General features: G+C 40.4%; 1 protein-coding gene across 1 annotated transcript in view; it reads left to right on the forward strand.

Moving 5' to 3' along the window:
• Positions 1–902: 902 nt before the first annotated feature.
• The window catches only part of LOC134609441 (collagen alpha-1(VI) chain-like), a 153,267-nt gene continuing 130,691 nt past the window's right edge, over positions 903–23,478 (forward strand). The window contains exons 1-2 of the mRNA XM_063453117.1: positions 903–956; positions 22,349–22,470. Coding sequence (XP_063309187.1) covers positions 22,383–22,470 — 88 coding nt within the window. The 5' untranslated portion in view covers positions 903–956; positions 22,349–22,382. The remainder of the gene's footprint in view (positions 957–22,348; positions 22,471–23,478) is intronic.

Genomic DNA, 23,478 nt, shown 5'->3' on the forward strand with positions numbered 1-23,478 from the left:
GGTCATGGGGATAAATCTAGGGGTTGGTTAGTGTTGGAAATATCTGCTTCAACTAAGCCCGGTAGTGCAGGCTTAGCTTATTGGCCGAGAATGATCAGCTGATACACTGTGGGGCTTTGCTCAGGAGAACTCTCCTGGAGGATGATTTGACTCTTTAAAAAGAATCTTGACTATTTACATTGGTGGGGTGGGCGACTCCAGGCATCATTACTACTACAGCTCCCTGTAGTGGTTATGGTACTCTGGCTGTTCATTTAAGGCTATTCATTATTTGTCTGTTACCTTCTCTATTAAGTCACGCCCCTGGTCCACCAAACCTATTCTACCCAGAGCAATACACTAGACATAACTATCACTTCTACTCTTGGACCATTCGCTATTAAGAGATCTGGTCTGAACGAGAATCCAAGCAGCGTACTTAGCATTGTGCTTCACTGCCATGTTCCTGAATACTACCCTTATGGTTGAGAATGTGTCTGTATTGCAATTTTCTCACAGCATTACCAACAAAATGCCAACCATTCCAGATTAATGGGTGATCCATATATCATCAAAAACCATGTTGTTGGATCTAGCAAATTCCACAGAACAAACTCCTTTACTATTCCTTTAGAGTTTTTTTTTCTCATTTCTCAGGATCATTATATATTAAAATAATAGTTCTACTAGACTAGAAAAATAATTGCAAAACCTGACTGATTCTCTCTAGTCATCTCTGGAGATTGACTTTATCAGTGATTACAATCACTTGTTCAACACACCAATTACTGTTCTGTTTTATATACTTAGTGAAATCTAGAAAATAGATTCAATGATAAAGCACATGAAGTTGTGTAAAGGGAGGAGTTTTCAATGTGTTCCATGGCCTTAAGGTAAAATACCTTTCTTCTTACCTGTGTAGAGTGAAATGTACGGTAATAATCACTAGATACTGCACTTGGATTCACAAACACAAGGTAAGCACTTTATTCTTCATCACCGTCTCCTTATCTGTGCAGTGAGTGAAGATTTGTTTTAAAAAAAAAAATTGAATATATATATATATATATATATCTATCTATATATTAAGATAGATAGATAGATAGATAGATAATATGGTATATGTGAAGCTTTGAAGCTTAAGATCCGATGTTGAAGCAACAACTCCCATGATGCTTTGCATGGCTTTAGAATGCATTTATAATAGAGCATCATGGAAGATGTAGTTTTGAAAAATCTGGGGATCTATCTTTTGGGCACCTCTGGTGTACAATGTACTAGCAGTTAAAGAATTAAACAAGGCACTGCCAGTGAAATGTATCGTACTTCCTGTTAAATGGTTAAAGAAGCACTCCGTCGAGAAGCTGTTATTGGGTGGATGTGTTCCTTTAAGGCTTGTGATGAAAACATTTATTATAGTAGTAGTAAGAGTATTAATACTAATGGTTACAGCAGTAATTATTATAAAAAAAATAATAATACGTTTTGAACTATAACAATTTTATTTTCTTTGAGACAACAAGCATTTTTGTGTACTCTGTCAAATTTGAACCGAGTTGGCAAGTGATTAATAAGATTAATAATTTAAGATGATAGATAAAATGTAATTAAATGGAAAGACAGCAGTTATTTAAACAGGTGTTTTAAATGATTGGATATTTAATTATGTGGTTCATATAACAATAATAGGACTGAACTGCATTTGTATTTTGTAGTTTAAATAGTAATTCAAATGAAATCGCTTGGATATGTCTGTACATACAATTTGTGTTTCGCTCCAAGCCATCACTTTCGGACTTCTAATCCATTCTATATCTACTGGTATTACAATTCAATCTGGTGCAGCGAAACATCGAAAATATCTTCCAAAGTAAAGGAAACTTGCCTGCATAACATAAATATGGTGTACAAATATTATGCTGTTGATTTACTGTGGTATAAAAATGGTTTAGCATATTTATACTATATACTTGTAGCGGAACACTGGGAAGAAATAGCAAACCTTGACGTTATTTGTTGCCATAAATATATTTAAATGACAAGATAGGGGTTACAGTATAAGAAAAGAGCAAGAAAAAAAATTGTCCCCTTTACCTCAAAATGAACTAAGAGTAACCGGCAAATGCCCCTTCTTTCTCCAGTTTCTGTGGTTGGTATTGGCATCTGCAAGGGGAGCTTTTGGTGCTGAAGCCCCAGATGTTTGACTCTTTAGCCTTGATATCTACAAGAAGTGGAAGAGGCCAGAGAATAAAATTACAGAGGGGGAAATGGGCGGTGTCCTGAGGTGATTGCCTGAGGTGATTGCCAGGGGATCAGAACTTTGCGGCAAACCCCTCTAATAGTTAGGTAATATGGTGGGATTGTATTTTTGACGGAAATTATCAATACAGATGATCTAAGCCAATCCAGTGCTTTCCCACAGGCAAGCATTAAGGTGCAAGTGTGCGGTAATCACTGTGCTATGACCAGTCACAATCTCCTCGTTGATATGCATTGAGTTAATGCATCTCTATGGATTGTGCTGCATAAATATCGGTCCCACAATACTTTCACGTTTGAAACCAGGAAGTCCCATTGGTGGTTGTCCCAGTGACAGCCACTAGAGGGGGCATTGGGCAGTAGTGTAAACACTGCCTTTTCTCATTACATTGTTGAGGCTGCATGGACGTACTCTGAGCTGTAGTCGTTCTGGAGAGCATGTATTGCACAATGTTCATGGGTAGAGAGGTGGGGACATAACAGAGAGAGGCAGAGATGTGTCTTGGGATTCCTAGCTTTCTGTTAGTGTAAGGGACATTGCATTTTGATTTAGGTTCAATTTCCCAAATGTTTTTGGAGCCTAGCAACACTCCTGGTGCATGGACGAATGCCAGAGCAATTACAGGTAAAATATAAACACCTAGCTTCTTGCTCAATGATAAAAGGGATGATCAAAGGGATAGTTCCATGGCCTATTACCCATAAGATCTTAGTATGCCAAATTAATTTTGCTCTATTAGAACCTCTAGCACACTGATCATATTTGCACCCACCAAAGGATGGGATCAAATGGTAGGGATCATGTGCCTGTTACCTACCTGGCTTATTATTCCCATCTATAACACCACCTAGTAAAGAGGTAATGGCATTGTGGTTTCTGTAGTTTCCTATGGAGTTGTTTTACTCTGGTCAGAAGCTTTTTTTTATCTGTCAACTTATTATTATTGGTTATTATTTATATAGCGCCAGCTTATTCCGCAGTTCTTTACAATAAGATACACCAGTTAGTCAGGACAGGATTACAAGACCATTGGGCCTGGTGCTGACAATCATGGTGAGCCTAATTACAGAATCTTAATAACAGAAAACACTAAAATAGTCATGCCTTCCAAGCATCATATATCGGGTGGAGGTGGTGCTGAAGGAAAACTAACAGGATGTATCTATAAGAAAATGCGTACCCTATGCTAATCTCTCGCTTTAATCTCTCAAACAAATCCATAGCCTCTAACAGCAGCTTCCGGTGAAGCACAATGTTAGTTAGTGAGGTAAAAGGATGGACCACTGATGCAACTCACATAATTGTTGCCACCCAAAGAGGCGGGTCTGCCCAAAGAATTGGAAGGTCAGTTTGGCCAACATAGAGCATACTATGCAGACAGAGTCCTGAGCTTTGCGCAAATGCTAATGATGAGCTACTGTACACTTTCTGGATCATGTCCCCAAGCACTCACTTGTTCATTCCTCTCCTTACCTTCTTAGCAGGCAAAAGCTCTTGGTATGCAATCTGGGAGAGAGAAAATGTGGATGTAGTCAGTGTAGAAGAAAGGGAACATGCCACGGTGTTAGAGACCATAGCAGCAAGAGCATTTGCACGGTGCGCAAAGTCAGCTTTATCTCAAATAAATACATTGTCAGCCAGTCCACACAAGCTTTGTTCCCCTACATCCCTCTAATATTTACATACTTAATTCCCTCTGCAGAAAGCAAAATATGTGACGTGTTGTTATATATACTGCCTCCCTTGGTAAACCCATCAGGTCCTTTGGCTTCCAATATCACTTCTATTCAGGGGACACGCAAATATATCTGTCCTCCTCTGATCTCTTCCCGCCTCACTTGAGTAGTGTCTCTGATTGCCTCTCTGCTATTTCTAACTGGATGGCTGCCCACTTCCTTAAGCTAAACTTGCCCAAAACAGAACTTCTGGTGTTTCCTCCCTCAAGTGTTGCTACTCCCATTTCTGCCTCCCTCCATGTTAATGGTGCTACCATCAGCTCCACCACGCAGGCTCGTTGCCTAGGTGTTCTCTTTGACTCCGACCTCTCCTTCACCCCTCATGTCCAGTCTATCACCAAATCCTGCCGCTTCCATCTCAAAAACAATGCGAGCATCCGCCCTATTTAACGCCAGATGCTGGTCCATGCCACTGTCCTCGCCTTGACTACTGCAATCCACTTGCCACTCCAGTGGGTCCGGCCGCCCTGTGGACCCCTGTAACTGCGGTGCCCTCCACCATGTGTTGCCGCCCCGGCCTGCGCAGTAGAACAGCCGGGGCTGCACGTTAAAGTGTCCTGGTGGCCCGGTCAGCGCTGTGGCACTTTAACAGCATGACTGGGCCCCCTGAGATGACATAACAGCTGGGAGGAAGTGACTGCCCCAGTCACTTTCTCCAAGCAACCACCGGGAGCCGTGTGGGAGGAGGGAGTCATGAGTGGGAACTCTGACTCCCATCAGGCTGAGCCACTGGACCCCAGGGAAGTCACCCTTCTGCACCTAAAAGGTAGGAAACAGGAGGGTGACCAGGCTTTGGTGCTTTTGGCAGTGTGGGCAGGTGCCAAGTCCTGCTGGAAAATGAAGTCAGCATCCCCATAAAGCTCATCTTTGGAAGGAAGCATGAAGTGCTCCAAAATCTCCTGGTAGACGGCTGCGTTGACCCTGGACTTAATGAAGCACAGTGGACCAACACCAGCAGATGAAATGACTCCCCAAATCAACACAGACTGTGCAAACTTCACACTGTACTTCAATCATCTTGCTGTTTGTGCCTCTCCATTCCTCCTACAGAATCTGGGCCCTTGGTTTCCAAATGAGATGCAAAAGTTGTTCTCATCAGAAAAGAGGACATTGGACCACTGAGCAACAGACCAGGTCTGTTTTACTTTAGCCCAGGTAACACGCTTCTGACGTTGTTTGTTGTTCAAAAGTAAAGAGAGAGAAAAGGAGAAAGGTAGGAATGAGTAAATTATCCTAACAGAGTGAGTTTCCCTCTCTCAGGAGAGAAACAGTACGGGAAAAATAAAGTGACTGACTCTTCATTTCCCAAAATTTTTAAACTTTGCTTTTAATCTCAAACTAAATAAAAGAAAAATGACGATAGGGAAGATAACCCACCAAGCAGTGTGTTTTAAAAAAACGGCAGCTCTAGGCTACAATATAGAACTATACTAATGCTATAGCCTACCAAAGTGTGCTGGTAACCATAATGTAATTAAGTGTGACTGCAAAGTATTCTAATAACTGATATTCTTGAAAGTAAAAAAGAGAGAGAGATATTATTGCTACATAGCAATAATACAATCATACATTATAACAGTGTAGCGTGTAGCAATAACGGTCTGCCAGCTAGATTGTAAACCACTATCAGCCATTAACACTCGCACTACCGGTCATAATTGAAGTGTTATATAGCACTTATTACAGGTTAAGCTTGTATTATTGCTATGTAGGGTTGGTGGGTTATCTTCCCTATCGTCATTTAGTTTGAGATTAAAAGCTAAGTTTTAAAATTTGGGGAAATGAAGAATCAGTCACTTTATTTTTCCCGTACTGTTTCTCTCCTGAAAACTCACTCTGTTAGGATAATTTACTCATTCCTACCTTTCTCCTTTTTTCTCTCTTTACTTTTGTATTTTTGGTGAAGATATTCACTAGGGGTAATCCCCCACTTAGGAGAAACTTATCAATATATCTCCTCCTCCCCACCCCCCCCCCCCTTTTGTTTTTTTTTATTGTTTGTTGTTCAGGAGCGGCTTGACAAGAGGAATACGACATCTAAAGCCCATGTCCAGGATCCGTCTGTGTGTGGTGGCTCTTGATGCACTGACTCCAGCCTCAGTCCACTCCTTGTGAAAGTCCCCAACACATTTGAATGGCCATTTCCTGACAATCTTCTCCAGACTGCGGTCATCCCTGCTGCTTGTGCACCTTTTTATTCCACACTTTCTCCTTCCACATAACTTTCTATTAATGTGCTTTGATACAGCACTTTGGGAACATCCAGCTTCCTTTCCAATTACCTTTTGAGGCTTTCCCTCCTTATGGAGGGTGTCAATGATGGTTTTCTGCACAACTGTCAGGTCAGCAGTCTTCCCCATGGTTGTGATTCCTTCTGAACCAGACTGAGAGACCATTTAAATGTTCAGAAACCCTTTGCAGATGTTATGGCTTACTTAGCTGATTAGAGTGGGACACTGTGAGCCTAGAATATTGCACATTTTCACAATATTCTAATTTACTGAGATTGTGGATTTGGGTTTTTCATGCGATGTAAGCCATAATCATCACACATATGACAAATCACGGCTTGAACAATCTTGCTTTGCATGTAATGCGTCTATGTCATATATTAGTTTCCCGTTTTACGTTGCATTAATAAATAAATGAACTTTTGCACGATATTCACATTTTTCGAGTATCACCAGTAAATACCTGCCTGGGAGATAAACAGAGGAGGCAAAGGCAGAGGAGACGACACCTGTCTGGAAGGTGTGAGCTGCAGCCTGGTATGGTGGACAAGGTTCTCAGAGACCACAGTCAAGCTTTGGTGACTGGATATGAAGCACTGCAGTGTCCCTGATAGCAGAAAGGAGGCTGATCTTTCGAAGGACTCAGTCGGAGTATGGGTGCTGCGTCACAATAATAATAATAATAATAATACATAAAATTGTTTAATAATTTCAGGTTAACATAGATAGTAACTGAAATAAAAAAATTATTGATTTGTTTTATCCAACAACATTGGATTTGCATATATTCTACCTTATATGTAATTGTCATATATGCAATACAATATTTTCCACTTTTGACACAGTATGCTTTAGACTTTTTTGCAGATCATCTAAAATTCATGAACATATGGTGTTTGACACATGATTCTACATCTGGGACATTTTTATAGTATTCAGATGTCATTGTCCCAAAGTCACATAATAATCTTTTGACCTTGAATCACACCAAGAACAGGTGTTTTTCTTCAGAAATTCATGACAAAAAGACCAGTTTGCTGTCCAAACGATCCAAAACTTTCTCAATCTAAAGCAGATTGTGAACTCTGATTATGGAAATAGGAGACATTTACGCTTCCAAGCTGTCTACATCATTCCTTTTTTCCCCCCTCGGATTGGGACATGTTGCAGTAAAATCTTAAGGAATAAGTCATGTGCTAGCTAAACTTTTGTGTTTTTTACTGTAACCATTTCAATATATATATATTTTTAAATATGTTTGTTCAGATATATGAACTCTTTATTTTCACTAAAACCAAAGATAGCAGACAGAGTTTATATTTTCCTTTGTATTATTTAGTATCATTACAAGTTGGAAAAGGAATGTAAGTTGGATCTCCATCATGTTGTGTGCTACATCTTCCATAATTTTCTTCATAGTCCATTTTGCCAGTTCTCACTTTAATTTCAAAAGACCACCAAGTTTAGAGTTTCAGAAAAAAGAGAAATAGATGTTTTTTTTTCTGTTGAAAAAAAGTGTTGAAAAGAATGATAAATCTATTATGTTGCTGAAAAAATGACATATATAAAACAATTAGGTTTAGGGCAGAAAATAAGCAAAACATAAAAAAGCAAAAACAGATACATTTATGAAAGTGCAATAAAAATTTGCCAAAAATTGGACATCAAAATCCCCCCCATTCTATATTTGAGTAAATACATTTGAAAGGTTTTGTTAGTTAAAGAGAACCTGTCACACGTACAGTTACTTTAGCTCTCTTAAAAGAGCTTCAAATTCTATCTATATATCATGCTAGCAGTTTTGCCAGAAAAAACTATTTAAAAACTTTTTTTCTCCCATCTAGCTCTCAATTTCTCGGCAGACACTCATACCACTGCTTTTCACCCATAGCAACCGCAGCGCAAGATATGGTAACTGCCCAGTTGGCGCTGCTAGTGCCGGTTTGGGAGTATAGGAATGGAGTGACATTACGTCACTCCATAGAGATTCCTGCATGCTGTCAATTAAACCAGAGTGTCTGTGTCATGGAAGAGGTTTGCATTGCTTGGGCACACTTTCAAATCAACGAAGTGTAACACCCACCTCTGTAAGGAGATCATGCTGGGGAAGCAGAGGGACAGGTATATTGTGATTGTGTCTCTTTAAAATCTAAAGCCGCTAGGCATGGTGTTTAATTGAAAGATGTTGCTCATCTGAATATTTGTAACTACAATGTTACATAAATAAGTTTGAGAAGAAAACACAGACCTTGTTTCTCCTAATTGTATTGAAATGGAATCCAAGTCCAAAGTAGCTGATCTAGAATCTTCGGTATAGTCATGGTTTGGTTACTTTAACATAATATTTGACATTAGGATTTTAATAAAGCAGAATTGAGAATTGAATAAGCCAAAAAGTCTTTTAAATCACAATTGTTTCATGGTTTAACATTTTAGTGATCTAGAGGAAGGCAAAAGAAAATTCCTCTTGGCTCCAGATGCAAACAAAATTTACTCTGGGTATGTGCTTTATAGAAGGGCATCTACCCTTTTGTCAATACAAGTTATGTTAGAAATAAATGGATCTTAAACTATCATCAAATCGCCACTTCTTGTTTCTGAAGGTGATTACATTTAAAAGGACTTTCCACTGTCTATTATAAATCTTTATTTTTGCGTGCATGGATAAGTACAAAACAACCCGGCTGGCCACAATAGCCTTGCGGGTGATGGTTGTTACATGACTTCACAACAAAATTAAGGCATACTTTTGTCTGTCATTTCGGAGTCGTAAAGTCAGCTAGATCTGCACCTTTTTATTTTTTACAAGTCAATTAGTGTGAGACTAAGGCCTCTATGGAGTGTATTCACAGTGTATGTCAGTCTACGAGTTTCGGTTTCATGTTAAATCGGGGGGGGGGGGGTGTACCCACAGGTTATCAGTCTGGAGGTAGTTGTCTGCATGTTTGTACCCCTCAGGTTTGCGTGTGTGTGCGTATGGCTGTCCTTAGTGTTGTTAGTGTCTGCGAGTGAATTCTATTGTGTCCGTGTAGATTGGCGTGTGCGTGTGGGGTGAGCGTTATCGCTCATAGAGCCCGTTGCGTCTTTGTGGTGTACCGATGGGTTGGGGTTTCGACTTCTTACCGAGGAAGTCACGGGGGGGTGGGAGAAAGATTACTCTCCCTGGAGCTTGTGGTGTTCTTTGTCCGAGTCAGTCGCGGCTGGTGATGGTTGGTCGCAGTTATGGTATAGCGTATGCTATACTTGTTAGATGTGTGTGTTGTAGTATCACGCTGAAAACAGTAACCAAATACAAAAACTAACATAACCCATAGTAATAAAAATAAACAGTCACAGGATAAAACAGCAGTAGAGCCGGCAAGCAAAGCAAAAAAGAGGAGACAGTGCCTGCTGGATATATTAGAGTTGCTGACCGCCAGTGTTACAGTTCGGATCAGCCCTACCTCTGCGCCTGCGGAGGGCACTTAGAGGGTCTAAGGTCTGGCACGGTGGGGCAGTTCAGGTTAGGGCTCCGCTTCTCTCCGTGTTCCTAGGGGTGAAAGAGATTACCGTCTCTGGATTCCATGTGTGCGACGTTGTGGGATTCTCCCTTGTTTGGGTGAGCGCTAGTATCCCCAGTGCCCTCAGGAATGGTTCTGCGTTCTGTAGTGAGGAGAGGCTGTGCGTGGCGCCCTCCTTGGACACTGTCAAGGATCTTGGGAATGTCCATTTATACTCAATCTTTGCCTCTCTCAGTTGAGTTGTGACCGGGGCCAGGGATCTGCGCCACAGTAATGTGTTGCGGGTCAGGTCTTGGTAAAAGGTAATTTGTGAATTTTCAAATGTTAGCGGGGTCTTCCCTCTGACCGCCGTGAGAAGCTTAATTTTGGCGGTCACAGAGTGACATCGGATGATGACATCTGGAGGGGCGTCCGTTGGTGCTTGTCTGGCTTTTCTGATTTTAAAACAGCCGTCCAACACAAGTTTTTTTGCCTGAGCGGGTGGCAGAATTGTTGCTATGAGACGTCTGAGGTAGTGGGGTAGTTCTGAGGAGTCTATGGTGTCTGGGATCCCCCTTAGTTTTAAGTTAGCGCGTCTGTTGCGGTCTTCTGTTTGGTCCAGTCTCGTGATTAGAGAGGATTGTACGGCCTGCATATGGGAGCAAGTGTTTTTTAACTCTCTCACCTCGTTTTTGAGGTCTAGGATGTCCTCCTCTGTAGCCTGTGTGCGTGCTGTCATCGCTTGTAATTCAGTCTTTATTAGGTTAATGTCTGCTGCATGCATTCTCCTCATTTCCATCAGGAGGTCGGCAATATCTTTTTTGGTTGCCGGGGTTTGAGTGTCCTGGCCGGCTAGTGGTTCTGTGACTTGGGGAGCGGTGGATGTTTCTAATCCGGCCCCATGCTGTTTCCCCTCATCTGGAGAGGCTGGCGTGCACTCCGGCGGAGCCGCCATCTTGGGCGCCATTGGCCTCTGTAGCATGTCACCTATATCTTGAATGCCTCTGCTGGTAGTTGGTGGAGGCTTTTGGGACCTGCGACCCATTGTGTAGCCGTCCGATTCCGCAGGGTCAGTTAACAGGTGAGTGCTGTGTCGGGCGTTGAATGCAGCGACCTCCGTCGCGTACCTTGTGGCTTGGAGTGTCAGGTAGGCCCCAGATTTTCGCCGGGTCTTTTTACCCGTTTGCGGGAACTGGAACGGCATTCGTTTGAGCCTTGGGCTCCAGGGGGAAGTCGGATGGGTGTTTGGGTCTTTGGATGGTACCTCGGTACCTCGGATTAAGGCGGATTATCGTCGTTTGTTCGGAGCTCACATTAAGTGCGTCCGTTCAGGCTCAGCTCCAGGCTCCGCCCCCCCGACTTTCCACTGTCTAAATAAAAAAAATTATATAAAATTAAATAAAAATCACTGCATAGCTGATATTCCCCAATGAAAACATGCATGCATTTAATAATGCATTTTGTTATTAGGGGTATATCTAAACCAGGTTGCAAGAAGCTGTTGTTCACTTGTCTGCAGCATTTGCAGGCCCTTCCCTTCTAACCCACCCAGACGTTCTGTGACTGTCCAGTTACAGACTTCCCAATGCAGCTCAATTAGAAGTTTTTGCAAGGCAGGTGCCCTGGGCAAGTGCTTGTTTCTATAGCTTTTTAAGAGTATGGTGTAATAATTTAATGAAACTGAACAAAAACATTTTTTTTGTAAAATTTTGCTTTTTGTTTTTTTCATTTCATCTTGCTGAGCAGCCATTTTGCGTCAGTAGCTGTTAATTGACTACCTTAGGGTAGTGGATGCATGGAATAGCCTTCCAGCTGAAGTGGTAGAGGTTAACACAGTAAAGGAGTTTAAGCATGCGTGGGATAGCCATAAGGCTATCCTAACTATAAGATAAGGCCAGGGACTAATGAAAGTATTTAGAAAACTGGGCAGACTAGATGGGCCGAATGGTTCTTATCTGCCGTCACATTCTATGTTTCTATGTTTCTATGTTAGTGGCTCCCAAACTGTGTGCCGCGGAAGGGCACCGCAAAATTTTTACCCGGTGCTATGATTTAAGCACGGGAAACATTTCTGCTGAACAGGGGCCTGGTTGGGTGCTGCGGTCCTTTAAGAACACGACCAGGCCCCTGTAATGTCGGCTGGCAGGAAGACAGCACAAGAGGGAGAGGAGGCAGCCGCAGCATGAGGGGAAAGGAGAACTCCAGGAGCTGCTCCAGACCCCTCAACCACACCAGCTAGCAGCAGGACCAGGACGTAGTCACCCTACAGGACACATAGGGTAAGCTATGTGTCAGGGTGTGCATCTGTGTGTGTATATATGTCAGTGTGCTTCTGTGTAAGTGTGTGTGTCGGTATGTGCGCACACATCTGTGTGTCAGGATGTGCATCTGTGTGTGCATGTGTCAGTGTTTGTGTTTCAGGGGGCATGTTTCCGTGTGTCAGAGTGTTTGTGTGTGTGTATATGTCGGTGTATGTGTGTGTTAAGGTGTGTGTATGTGTCAGTGTGTGTATGTGTCGGTGTATTGATTTGTATCTATGTGTTAATGTCCATGTATATCTGTGTAAGTATGTATGCATGTATGTATGTGGTGTATTTGCATTCATCCAAGCAGTCAAGCACAACATACAAACACATTTCTACAATTTAACACAAATATTACATACAAACACACCCCTACATTCAAATTTCAAAAGGATAGACAAACACATCCCTTCACTTAGACACAAATACTTCACACAAATATCCATTCACTTTTTAAAGTGAACATTACATACAAACACACCATTGTATTAAAACACAAGAACTATATACAAGCACCCCTTCAAACACGAACACTATATATTAGACTATAGCGCCAGTAAATGCTGCAGCGCTGTACAGACATGCAACCTCGAAATTTTGACTTGGGGCGCCTTAGAAAAATATTGAAATATTAAAGGCACCTTGAACCTAAAAGGCTTGGGAACCACTGGACTAACTATTGCTCACCCTAACTTGCTTACTGCCTCAAGTTCACACAGAGCAATCACAGCAGCAAGCACATTTTGTGATTACAGTAGAATATGATTCAACATGACTGCTCACTCACCCACAAACAAATATATATCGATATACAGCATTAAAAAAAAAAAACACATTAAGTTTCATTAAATGTAATTAACTTTCAAATAATGAACAGTAAAAAAAAAAAAAATGATGACAGTTGTCCTTTAACTGCCCTGACAAATGAAGTATATGTTTAACCCCTTAAGGACCGGACTTTTTTTGCGATGTTGTACATTTGCGACCAGGCATCTTTTTACACTTTTGTGGTGTTTGTGTTTAGCTGTAATTTTCCGCTCTCTCATTTACTGTTCCCATACAAATTATATATTGTTTTTTTCAGGACAAAAGGGGCTTTCTTTACATACCATTATTTATATAATCTCATGTAATTTAATTTTTTAAAAATGAAAAAATATGATGAAAAATTGAAACAAATACATGTTTTTTTACTTTTATGTGAAAAATCTTTTACTCATCTACAAAAGCGAATGAAAAAAACTGCTAAATAGATTCAAAATTTTGTCCTGAGTTTAAAAATACCCAGTGTTTACATGCTTTTTGCTATTTTTTTGCATGTTATAGGGCTATAAGTACAAGTAGGATATTGCGGTTTCAAAACATACATTTTTAAAATGTATCAATAGTGACATTGTAACACTATTATCTGTCATAAATCTCTGAATAACATCCCACATGTACATATTTTTTTTAAAGTAGACAACCCAGGGTATTCAATATGGGGTATGTCCAGACTTTTTTAGAAGCCAGTTAGTCGCAAACACTGGCCAAAGTTAGCGTTCATATTTGTTTGTGTGTGAAAAAAGTAAAAAACTAAATTGAACGCTAATTTTGGCCAGTGTTTGTGACTAAGTGGTTACTAAAAAAGACTGGACATACCCCATTTGCAATACCTTGGGTTGTCTTCTTTTGCAAATGGTATGCCATCATGGGGGTAATTCTCATTCCTGGGCTACCATACGCTCTCAAAGGCACGTAACCAACCTGGTCATTTTCAATGTAAAAATATTTGACCCATATATTTGACCCTGTAACTTTCAAAAACGCTATAAAACCTGTACATGGGGGGTACTGTTATACTCAGGAGACTTTGCTGAACACAAATATTAGTGTTTCAAAACTGGAAAATGTATCACAACAATTATATCATCAGTAAAAGTGCTGTTTGTGTGTGAAAAATGCAAAAAAAGTCACTTTCACTGAAAATATCATCGCTGTGATATGTTTTACTGTTTTGAATCACTAATATTTGTGTTCAGCGAAGTCTCCCGAGTAAAACAGTAACCCCCATGTACAGGTTTTAGGGTGTCGTAGAACGTTACAGGGTAAAATACAGTGATAGCAAATTAAATTCTCTGGACTTTCGGCCTGGGTTGGCAGGCAGGTCCCTTAAATTGCAATCAATAAAATAACTTCATTATGTAAAAATATTACATAAATACACACGTAGAATTTAAATATATATGCATATTTATATATATGAAGTCTACGTGTATATTTATATAATTATTTATGTCATTTTTTATATGGACATATGAATAGTTCATATTCTTTTTATTTATTTATATATACATAGATATATATACAATTTAATTCTAAGTGTATTTTGATATATATATATTAATATCAAAATACAGTTAGAATAAAATTTCGTATAGATATATAATTTTTTTATTTTTTTATTATTATTTTTTATTTTTTTTATTTAATTTAATTTACTTATTATTTGTATTTTATAATAATATATATATACAATATATATAGTTATTATATATATTATATATATACGTGTGTAATTTAATTATAAGTGTATTTTTATATTAATATATGTACATATTAATCTAAAAATACACTTAGCATGACATTATATATATGATATATAGACATATATTATATAGGTATAATATATGTCTATATATCATATATATATACACATATATAATAATATTTTTTTTTTATAAACTTTAACTTTAATTTTTTTTAATGATTTTACAGTTGCAGGGAGACTGCCTGTCAGCACAGACAGTCCCCCTGCAGGCAGAGACTAGGACACCTATTGTGACCATGTGGTCGCCCTGTTGGGCGATCACATGGCCACAGGGGTCCTAATTCGCCATGGGGAGACTGTCTGGGCTGCAGGCAGTCTCCCCACAACGGGAGCACCGCCGATCGCCGCCAGGGGAACGACGGCGATCGGGTAAGTACATTTTAAATTTAGGACGGTTCAGGACCGTCGTCGGTCGGCAATGGGAAAATGCCGATGACGGTCCTGAACCGTCCCACGTCCTTAAGGGGTTAGACTCATTATTGATGCATCTTTTTTATCAGTAAAAGTCTATGCGTCAAGAGTTCTCCTGCTTTTTTGGGGGTAGGGGGCGGGGGTTGACCTTACATTTTTTTGAATATGGTATTCTTATCACATTGCAGGTGGGGTATGAGAATAAAGATACACAATTTATAAAATGCATCCTCATAGATAAAATGCATGTATTTTATTGCCTTTACTTTCCAAACTCATAGGCAAGCACTGCAAAATCTTTCAGCAACACATCCTGATTCTTCTCCACATATTTCAACAGTAAGTCATTCAGTTTTTAATTAGCATGCTTAAAGGAACACTATATGTGAGGAAGGCTGAACTTGATGGACGCAAGTCTCTTTTCAGCTATGTAACTATGTAACTATGTATCTATGTAACTATGTATAGTCGTAATGAAGCAGTTTTGGTGTAAAGATCATGCCCCTGCAGTCTCACTGCTCAATTCTCTGCCATTTAGGGGGTAATCCCTGTATTTATGCATCCTTGGTCACACCTCCCTGCATGTGACTTACACAGCCCTCCTAAACACTTCATGTAAAGGGAAATCTAATGTTTACACTTCCTTTATTGCAAGTTCTGTTTAATTTTGAATTTATTATCTCCTGCTCTGTTAATAGTTTGCTAGATGATACAGGAGCCTCCTGTGTGTGAATAAAATTCAATTTACAGAGCAGGAGATAGAAACCGCTACATCTAGTTACATCTGACTGAATATGAAACCATTTTCTTTTAATGCAGGCTGTGTCAATCACAGCCAGGAGAGGCGTGGCTAGAGCTGCAATGACAGAAAAAAAGTGATTTAACTCATAAATAGAGATGTCCCGAACAGTTCGCCGGGAACTATTCGCCGGCGAACATAGCGTGTTCGCGGTCGCCGCGGCGGGCGATGGTCGGTTCGCCCCCTATTCGTCATCATTGAGTAAACTTTGACCCTGTACCTCACAGTCAGCTGACACATTCTGGGAGGGAGGGTCTGCTGCTGATTGGCTGAATGTGTCAGCTGACTGTGAGGTACAGGGTCAAAGTTTACTCAATGATAACAAATAGGGGGCGGACCGACCATCACATATGTTCGCCCGCCGCGGCGACCGCGAACACAATATGTTCGCTGGCGAATAGTTCCTGGCGAACTGTTCGGGACATCTCTACTCATAAACTTAAGAGGCATGATCTATACACAAAAACTGCTTCATTAAGCTAATGGTTTTGGTTACTATAGTGTCCCTTTAAAGGAATGCTACAACCAAGCATGATAACTATTTGTAGTAGTTATGGTGCCAGGAGTCTCCTGGTGTTGTCCCAGTGTAAGTAGTCAGACCATTTAAGAATGGTTTAAGAACTTATTTAGGGTCTGCTGGGGGCCTCCTCCTCTGCAGCCTGGAAGCTCCTGCAAAGCGTTTCTGTAGTGCAGGGATAACTTATTGACTGAGAGCATCACTGGACTGGAAGGTCAACTCCGAGTATGGAGCTTCCAGGCTGCACTAGGGTACTCCTGGCACCATAATCACTACATCCCACTACTGTGGTTATGGTGCATGGAGTGTTCCTTTCAGTTTTTCTTGAAGTGCATTATTTGCAGTTTTACATTTAAATGCTTCCAATTTTGCAACAAACTATGAAAAAATTCCAGAATGGCAGTCAGATCAAGAATCTATTAGCACACTAATTAAAAAGGATATCCTTGGGGGCGGGGCCTGGCAGCAAACATGGCCGGTCGCACGCCTTAGGAGCTCCAGCCAAGTCCGGCACAAGAAAGCCACGATCGGGCGACCCACAAGCACCAACGGCAAACGGTGACCAAAAACGAGCACAGCACGACGAGAGCAACTGAACGATACCGGCCCGGCACCGGTGCGTCACAGATAAAGCCGATCCAGCCATGCGGCCTACACCTAAGCGGAGTCTGGGGCCCGGGGGAGATGGCCGACCTCCCGGCTCTGAACGAGCACCCAAGCGTAGACACACTGCAGCCCTGCTACCCCCCCCTCTGGACCGGCGGGGGATATCCCGGTCCTCGCAGGGGTCGACTAGCCCCATGAAGCAAACTACCCGAGCGGCACAAGCCCTGCCCGCAAGGGACCACCAGGTCCAAGCTAAAATGGCGGCGCAGAAGCAACGCAGAACAAGGTGCAAGATGCACAAACCTCCCAAACACACTATAGTGTTTTTTGAACAGCTCTGCAAGTACCTTTGGGCGAGGTGTAAAGCCAAGAGTCAGCCCTTCCGACAAGCGGTGAAAGTGGCGGCGAAGTGGATCCGCCCGGCGGTTCGGCGCTGCCTGGGGGGATATCCCACACGTGACCCCAATACAGCATCCCGACAGCTACGAAGACTGCAAACGGCAACACAGGGAGCAGACGGCAACACAGGTGCCCGCTGGCGACCACACACGAGAGAGTCCTCCACGAAAGCGGCACCTAATAAGGCTTCATCCAGCCTCCCTCCCAGCACCCAGCACAGCAAGACCCAGCTCCCAGCCGACACAGCCACAAAGCAAGGACCGGAGCGGCAGCAGACACTTCGGACTGGACATGGAGCTGGCCCCTATTGCAGAGAGACCATGCCCAGGGGATCTGATGAGGGCCATCACGCCAGCAATGCCCTCCACGCTTCAGGCGTTGGATGAACATTCAGGACTTACCCGCAGTAACCGTGAGTTCCATGCTGCGCAGTGGATGGAACCACGAGATGCTATGCCTCACACATATCATAGCAGTTAAACCCCTACTGTTTGAATGTTCCCACTGGCTCACTTTTAATTTAGCCTTAATTTTTAATTTTTAATTTGGCCTCTACGTTACCCTGCTATAAATGCTGTTGTAATGACAGAAGGTGATCAGGGGCATCCACATCGTGTCCTCTAACGAGGTCTTATCACATAGGCAACCAACCCTATGAAAGTCACGCTTTTTCAGTTTTACGGCATGGCCATCTTGGGATGTGGCACGACACAAGCACGCTCGCATTACAGCCAGCCTTATCTACCAACAGATAGCTTGCAACCATCTTGACCTGACCAGCATGCATACATTCATTTTGTTATATTTAATCTCTATTCCCCACCAGTTACTTAGCCTGACTAAATCGTATATAATGTTGTAATAAGCTCACCTACTTACTAGTTTCTGACCTACTTAGGCACATTTGTATAAGCAGATAATGAGTTAACACTTCAGAGCCATCTTGCCTATTTACTTCACAATGCAAACAGGAAAATGTGCAAGTAGTCTAACATGTTATATCCAACGATAAACATGTGCGAATTGCCTAGCATATCACATTCTACTTTTAAAAGGTACAAATTATCTAACTTGTTACATCCTATATTTCTATATTGTATTCTTTTTAATGACAAAGAAAAGTTGTCTAGCATGATATAATTTACCATAAAAAGGGGCACGTTGCCCAGCACGTTTTCCTCTACTTTAAAATGAGTAGGGCGTCTAGCAAAGTATCACCTACCTTTAACTACCTAAACTGTCTCTAAATATAAAAATTGTGCTTGATTTTGCATGTACCTGTATGTTTCAAATGTCTTTTATGCGTTGGAGGAATGCCTTTGGGGTACCTCGCAACAACCTGTTACCAGCTTATGCACTACAAAAATAAAGAATTTAAAAAAAAAAAGGATATCCTTATGTAATATGTTTTTGTAATGTTTTTGCAATAATATATATATATATTTGTTTTATGTTGACTACACAGTTGTGTGTTTAGCAAGCTATTCCATCATTGTCACATGAACCAGCACTTCTTAGTTCTTTACCTCTTTACCTATAACATTTTGCTTCTACAACGTTTAAAAAAAAAAAAAAGATTTCCTTTGAACATCTCTTATTAGTCCATTAATTTTCCTCCCCCACCTCCTCACCCACGCTGAGTCTATTCATTATCTCAAATGTTATTTTTTCTTTTCCGCTATTTATTTTAACTTTTCAACAGCTGGTTCTCTAATATTTTATCTAGATACTGAATGCATCATTGTATCTCCCACTCTCACTAGATTCTCTTATAAATTAGGTTCAATGCATTTCTCTCTCTCTGCAAATATAAAAAATTTGTAACATTTAACAGCAAAACACATCCCATGTGAATTAGACTAACATAAGATCACCACCTTGTATCCCTACAATTATTGACTACATTGTTACCTTCTTGTCTATCCACATGCTCTGAATTGAGAAGGCGTGGACTTGGGATTCCTCTATTCTCATACGTCCGTTTCCAACACATTTTCCTATCCCACACTATTGCTTATCCAGAGAATTTCCATTTAACTGACTCTTGATAATTAAAGTTCAATACTGTTAACATGTGTTTTCTTTGCTATCTCTGAATGACTGCTAATTCATTATTCTTGTTTTTATTAATGTTTTAATGATCATCTGGGCTCTGATCTACGAAACTGTGTTTAATATCCAAGTTAAACCATTTTACTTTCACGTTTTCATATTGTCACATAGAAACTAGATGAAAGACCATAAGTCACAGTTCTAATGTCAACTAAAAGTTGGTTCGCAGGGGGCGGGGCTGGACTGCCATGCAGGAGAGGCTCCAGAGAAATCTGGCCTCTTAAGCTACAATTCGCAGCTCTGGTACTCGAAATGAGCCCATGAGACATCCACACGGCGGTGGAAGAGGTTGCAGACCGGCCGGGGCTGAAGCGGAGTCATGACTCCATGATGCAAAGCGGATTTACCCAGCAAACTCACCAAACAGCTACTAAGCTTGCCAAGCATCGAAGTTGGATGACTAACAAGCCTGTAAAGGGAAGCTCTACTGCCATCCAGATGAGTATCTGTGATACCTGTAGACCTATATTATTTTGCTTATTCAGACCTGCTGTATCACCTCTTAACAGACTATAAGTCTCTAGCGACTCCATCAAGGCACTCTATGTAACCACAGAGGCACTCACAGCCCAACATTGCAAGGACTCTACAAGAGTCAGCAGCGTTTAGGTTAACACTTGCTGATCGAAACTTCTTTGACACTGAAGCCAGTTTGTTTTCCCTAACCACTTCTCCTGATTAGTCTCACACAGATTTATGTAATATTACAGCGGTCTGCTCAGCCCCAGTGGTCTTTACTATATTTTGTCTGCCTAGCATGTAAACTATCGTTTATCACTTAGTTCCAACCGTGTCTTGCCTATCTTAAAGGCGGCATACATTCAGGGAATTGGATTCATTTATCAAGCATGATTCTTCCTCATCAAAATTTTTGCAGAATTGTCAAATGCCATTTCACTGTATTGTCTTGTAACATGTTGTGACGGATCACTATAACCATGGATAACCATCCCCTTTGTTTATGCATTCAACTATGTGTTCAGGACATTGCATTCCCCTTTATTTTAGTTCTCCCTGTCATTCCCTTACCAAACAAGAAGTGTGCCACCTATTAACATTATGTTCTCAATACACTTCGAACTCCCGAAGAGTCGAAACGGTTCGAAGTAAGTCGAAGTGGTCGCCATTCGACATTCAAACACGTGGCAGCGGCCATCTTAAGCCGCGAGTACTATGAGTGGTGTTTGGTCGTTGAGTTCATGAAACTCCAATCGGACACACAACATCACGAACACCGCTAAAGTTGCACCTTCCATTACTATTCGAACAGGAGTTTAAAAAAAAGGTCCCGACCAAGAGACATACACTGACTGTGTTCCAGAACGGCCACGTTTGGTATTTGAAATGTTATTTCGAATCCTCGAAGTAGACCGGTCACACAGCCTGATTCTCTGGAACTGTTTTGGGCATGAAACCATGCGTGCGGTCGGCTAAAATAAGACTTCCATAAAAATTCTGAACCCCTGAACTGATCTGGGTGATTTTTGGATATGTTGGTCACCCAGATCAGGGCTATCAGGGGATATTGTGTGTTTTGGGGTACTTTTGGGGTTTTGTAAAATATATGTTCTTTTTTACTTGGAGATAATTTAGTTGATACAGTAATTAACTCAATTATATTCCAAGCAGAAGGGAGGGATTGTATGCTATGTGTGGGAGTGCCTTAGATTGTAACTCTATTTTTATTGGTTTACAAAGCTGTGTCACTGTCCCCAACAAGGTCCATGTGGGCGTACACTTTGCTTGGGGACTTGCATTAGAGGGCCAGTGTGGCTACCATTAAACCATTCCTGCTTTACCCTTGACATAGAGCCCCACCTCGGGTTTGTAGGGACCTGCTGTTGTGGCATTGCAGGCCAGCCTGTATCTTTACTTGCACAGCAAAAATAATTTATTTTTATTTTTTTAATTTGGTTCGCAAATCAGACAATATATTTAGTATATTGTTGTGTATATATCAATGAGAAGATAACATTTGATGTGCAGCTTGGAAAGTGTCTTTATTGTTTACACCAGTGCAGTGTTAAAGGTTCTTTCTCCCCCACTCACAAAAAACTAAATCCATATTACCTTAATATCAGACGTTTTGTGCAACATATAGTCAGGACATATTTAATATGTAAAATAATTACAGTGGCATGTGTTTAAAGCAGAAGTTTGAACCTCTGTATTCCTTTCTCCAGAGCTTTTGCCTGGGTTGTTGGGTTGTCTTTCTTACAAACCAAACCTTGAGTAAAAATAAATACAGTTAAGCAGGGGTATCTAGGTTTAAATAATATCCTGCACTTGAGCTTAATGCAAAATATGATGATCCCCTTCCTCAAGGGTCCTCTGCAATGCAGATTCCATCTTTTGACTTAATAGACTCAGTATTACTTGTCCTTGTCCCTTAAATATATCATCATAGTTGCGTATTTCCCGGTGTGTGATTCCAAATGAACTAACTCTATATACTGGAATACAATCAACACTTGTGTGAATTATCCCTATCTTATTGGAACATTGACAAGACTTAACTGGACACTTTGCACTGGCTTGCTAATTTCTGCAACTTTAGGGTTTTCTGTGTTCTGATTTGCATCTTGTTTTGTTTTGAATTGTGTGTGTGTGTTTATTGTTATATCGTGCATTATTAGTTATTCTTGTTTTATTAGAATATATAAGTACATATATAATTAAGATCTGTATTGACTCTAATGAATCCATAACTTCCAAGTATGCACCCATCAACTCCAGGTACCATAACCACACCAATTATTTGAAATGGTTATGGTACCTATAGTTTGCTTGCAGTTATTAATAAACATTTTAATATGCTGGTTGTCTCAAAAAGCAAGGCTACCATCTTTTTATTAGAACTGCTTATTAAATCTAGACACTTAATGCAAATGCATCTAGTTAATATGAACCCTGTTTTTCCTATCAGTTTTCACAAGAAGCATGCCATCCAGCTGACTACCATGGCTTCATACTCTAATTTAGTTATTCTGGTCCTTATCATCTTGGACAAGACATCGTCACAATCTGGCATACCAAGTTATCTCCTCGGTAAGAAAAATCAATTGCGCAAAATGTGACTCATATTGGAGAAAATGTTCTTCTTACAAAAATGCTCAATATGAGGCAATTTAGTGTACACACACACACACACACACACACTGTTTATCCCTTAAATGGGTTTGAACTTCATTTCTTTTTTTATACAGAATATTATTTACTAATTCACTGGAATGTTTGAATACATATAGCCAATTTTGCAATCACATGATATACAATATTGTTAAGTGTAGAATGTATTGTTTACATATTTTTAAAGTTCATATTAAAATTAAGAAATTATATTGCACTCACATCTCTCGGGTTATTCACTAAAATGAGAATTCAATGTGAATGTAAAGTAAATTTCAAATCTAAGATCAAAATAACCAAACTGGGAACACTCTCCAAGTAAACTAGGCTGTCAGCTGATCTGGCCCTAAATGTAAAAATCACTTTAAATTCAATTTCAATAAACAATTTAGTAAATAACCCTGTAAATGTTATTTTAGTGTGCACCTTGATACTGCCATATCTAACTGTTTTATGGATTTTGTTTCAATATCAGATTTTTATTTTATTAGCAGACACCAAATTGTTATTTGCACACATAATATCATTAGTGTACATCTGGTTTGTAACTTTGGGTTAAATTGAGAGATTTAGAGGCTAATTTAAAACGTGAGTGCATCCACTGGTGAGTGTCTCCAAATTAAATAAATAGGAGAACAGGGTTGTTCACTAAACACTAAATTTTATAAAACTAAATCTAAATGGCTAAAATGGGCAATTTAAAACACATGCTAAAAATTAGTTCAGAGATTGGCAATCTTTGGCACTACAGATGTTTTGGACTACATCACCCATGGTGCTTTGCCAGCATTATGGCTGTAAAAGCATTATGGGACATGTAGTCCAAAAAATCAAGAGTGTTGAAGGTTGCCTACCCCTGATTAATTACAACAGCTTGTTACTTTAGCCTAAGTTTTGCCTAAGTTTAGCAAATAACCCTGTAAGCAA

Source organism: Pelobates fuscus, chromosome 4, assembly GCF_036172605.1.
Source record: "Pelobates fuscus isolate aPelFus1 chromosome 4, aPelFus1.pri, whole genome shotgun sequence".
NCBI lineage: Eukaryota > Metazoa > Chordata > Amphibia > Anura > Pelobatidae > Pelobates > Pelobates fuscus.